General features: G+C 39.7%; 1 protein-coding gene across 3 annotated transcripts in view; it reads left to right on the top strand.

Annotated features, from left to right (window-relative positions):
* The window catches only part of LOC106878232 (serine/threonine/tyrosine-interacting protein), a 42193-nt gene that overhangs the window by 23120 nt on the left and 15609 nt on the right, over window positions 1-3464 (top strand). For all 3 annotated transcript variants that reach the window (XM_052971589.1, XM_014927393.2, XM_014927394.2), the window contains one exon: window positions 2913-2945. In XM_052971589.1, the coding sequence (XP_052827549.1) occupies window positions 2913-2945 (33 nt within the window). The remainder of the gene's footprint in view (window positions 1-2912; window positions 2946-3464) is intronic.

Here is a 3464-nt window from a genome sequence, read left to right as displayed (position 1 = left end):
GGGGGTACACAAGGAAGTCTTGCCCAAGTGTCTTCTACAGCCCCAAGTCAACCAAAGCCTTGTGATTGGATATGACTGACAGAAAGAAGCTTGTGTGCGTGCACGCGTGTGATTGCACGCACACGTCTGTGTGTTTGTTTACATTTGTGCTTCTCTGAAAGTAACGTGCTATGAACGGTGATATTATTGGCATTATCAAGAAATCGTCCATTCCCTTCACGCCTTCAAAGTTGTGTGAATAAGAATCCCTTACTTCAGAAACATGTAATGGGTTAGCAACAGGAAGGATATCTGGCAATAAAACAATGCTACAGAAATATTTTCGTCTAGTCCAGAGTAGCACAGGAAAATGGATGTAAAATGGGGCCAAATACCTTTCCTGTTGCCAACCCTTACCTGTTTTCAAGCAAGGTAATATTTTCCCTGGCCAGGCATGTTTTTGCAGAATTTTGGAAATGAATGGCACTCCTTGTGTGACTGTGACACTTATTTACAACTCTCATATGATGTCAGCATAATGATAGACACACACAATGGGCTTCTTTCAGTTTTTGCCTACCACATACACTCACACAGTTTGGTTTGTTCAATGCTATAGGAGAAAACACTCTGCCGATGGTAGCAAGCAGTAGAACTAAAGCAGAAACCACATGGCTGGAAGCAAACTTCTTGACCATACACCCATACATGTGCATAAATATACACATCTATCTATCTATATTTATGTACTACTCATTTGTGTGTATATATGTGTGTACACACATTAAGAGTGCTTAGAGTATTTGTGAATACAACTTTCGCAGGCCATAAATGCAGTGTGACACAGCACATGCCAAATTTTAGCTCTTTCATTTCTTTGGGTATATGGATGACTTTAGTGTGGCAGATTCCAATCTGACAAGAAATATTTTTAAAAACACAGGAAAAGACATATTCATAGCTCTTGCCACCAATCACAGCAACTCAGATGTCTCCAAGGTTCCTGAATATGGCTAGTTTCTTGAGCTTGAAGCCTTTGGTTGTAAAATTTTATGTATGTTGTCAGTGGTCCAGAGAAAGAAACATTCTCTTTGATCAAACATTGTCAGGATGGCTGATTCCAGTACATTAGCAACAACTTTAATGAATTGGTGAGGGTGATTAACAAGTGGCTTAAGATGGCAGGATCCACTGCCAGATAAGACATCAAGTGTAAGTGCAAGGTGGTGAGGGGAGGGCAGTTCATATCTGGTAAGACTTATGTGATCTGGTTGAAGTGTTTGCTGAACAAGATCAAACACCCCCATGAAACCTGTTATGCTCTAGTTTTTCTCTGATGAGAACATTGACCAAGAAGATGAACAGGGGAAATGATTGATTGCTCATTGGTACCTACAGTGAAAGCACCATGTTCCTATCGACTCTGATGATCCTAATGAACAACAAAAGATATGTCATGCTACCTCACTTCATCCTGCAAAGCCTCAGAATCAATGCTACTGCCTACATAGGATATGTTAGTCAATCCTTGTTGAGAGTAGTCATGCATATTACAGTGAAACTCTGCTTCCTCTCATGTGGCTTACTGAGAATTACTATCAAGTGACCTTTAAGCTCAAGCTCTCCAGATTTGAAATTCCTGTATTTGAGGCATTGTCAACTGGTCACTGGCCTCATGGTGCCATGGAATTGAAAGGGAATACTGTTGTGGGCATGGTCGGTGACATGCACAGGTACTTCTGTAGTTGTATTGGAATCCATGGTCTCTCGAGAGACTATGGATTTGTGCCTGATGAAATTGTGTCAGCTGCTGATAGTGGTGCAGCATCTGTTGTAGCTGTAGAGTGGCAGCCATGCATACAGCGACTGCATTTGAAAGGAGCTCTCTACTGGCCCTACTGGTTTTTCCTTTTGTTGAGTGCACTTTTCCTTGGTGGCAAATTCCTGTTTCTCTTTCTCTCACTTCATCCCCTTTTGCAGTATTTGTCTTCAGCATGGGTGATCATTTGCAACCTCCTCCCATCTCAGGACATCCAGATCTATTGACTTCATATCTCTTTTGCAGATGTCTTTGAAACCAAGATGAGATCAACCTTGTGCTTTCATGCTGGTGGCCAGTTCCCCTTACAAGAGGTCTTTTGGGATCCTCCTGTCCAGCATGCGATATACATGACCAAGCCAGTGCAGATGGTGCTGCTGGAGCAGGGTGAATATACTGGGTGTCTTAGCATGGTTCAGGACTTCAGTGTTGGAAATGCAGTTGGTCTAATTGATATCCAAGAAGTGTCTGAAATTATGAAGTATCAATTATTATTCAGAGTTACAGCTTTCTTTTTGATAGGTCAGAGACCATGTCCTATATGTTCCATTTTAACCAGGTTTACTATAGTTGGATCTCCTTCCTTTGACCAACCACTTTACTGAGTGTACTGGGTGCACTTTATCAAGGTACCAACACTAGCACTGTTGTTTTGTCCTCAGCAAGACTAAAACTTTCTCTCTAACCTTTAGTGTTCACTATTACCTGAAAGATATCTTATCCCTTGTGCATGTGTGTATGTGCTTGTATGTATACATACATACACATGCAATTATTTTTTCGTCTACCTAATAATTTTGAACCCAACACCCAAATCACCTGAACCACACACCTATGCTTAGAGATAAAGAAGTATGGCTAAAATTGCAGGCACAACTTTATAGTACTTAATTTTAGAAGATGAAATAGTGGGAGGTTTTATTGTAGTGGAATTAATAAGAATATCTTTGGGCAACCAATAGATCTTTCTTTCAAATTCTACCAATTGACTGGCCTGTTTCTTTTTTCTGTCTCAAATTAATAATAATGTCTTATGTTACATCGAAGTTTCAGCAATTAATTTGTATTTCTGTAAAACTTCTCAGTTGCATTTCTTTATGTTTCTATTTTTTAGGACTGGTCTTACTCGATGAGGAGAGAAATGCAGGTATTGTGTGCCCTTATAGATATCATCATCATTTAACATCCACTTTACATGCTAGCATGGGTTAGACGGTTTGGTTGGAATTGGTAAATCAGAGAGCTGTACCAGATCTCAGTCTGATTTGGCATGATTTCTACCGCTGGATTCCCTCCCTAATGCCAACCACTCCAAGAATGTAATGGGTGCCATTTACATGACACTGATAATGGCCATGGCTACGATGTCAAGGGTCCCATTTATATGACCCTAGCAACAACCACGACTATGTTTTCACTTGATGAGTCTTCTCAAGTAATAGATATATAATTATGAGTTGTTATGAAATTAAAAGACTGAAAATTACTATTTGTTAATGTGATAACGTATGCTGCTTGATGAATATGTTGGGTTACTATGATATATTAACACTTGTGTGTCATTAAAAATGACTTTCTTTCTTGAATTTACTTCTTTCCCTTCTATTCATATGTATCACCTGTCACCCCTTAACCCTTGTTCACCATTCACTACATCCACCATTCA

Source organism: Octopus bimaculoides, chromosome 11 (genome assembly GCF_001194135.2).
Source record: "Octopus bimaculoides isolate UCB-OBI-ISO-001 chromosome 11, ASM119413v2, whole genome shotgun sequence".
NCBI lineage: Eukaryota > Metazoa > Mollusca > Cephalopoda > Octopoda > Octopodidae > Octopus > Octopus bimaculoides.
The sequence above is the reverse complement of the archived record's forward strand: the minus strand, read 5'-3'. Positions and strand labels throughout refer to the sequence as shown.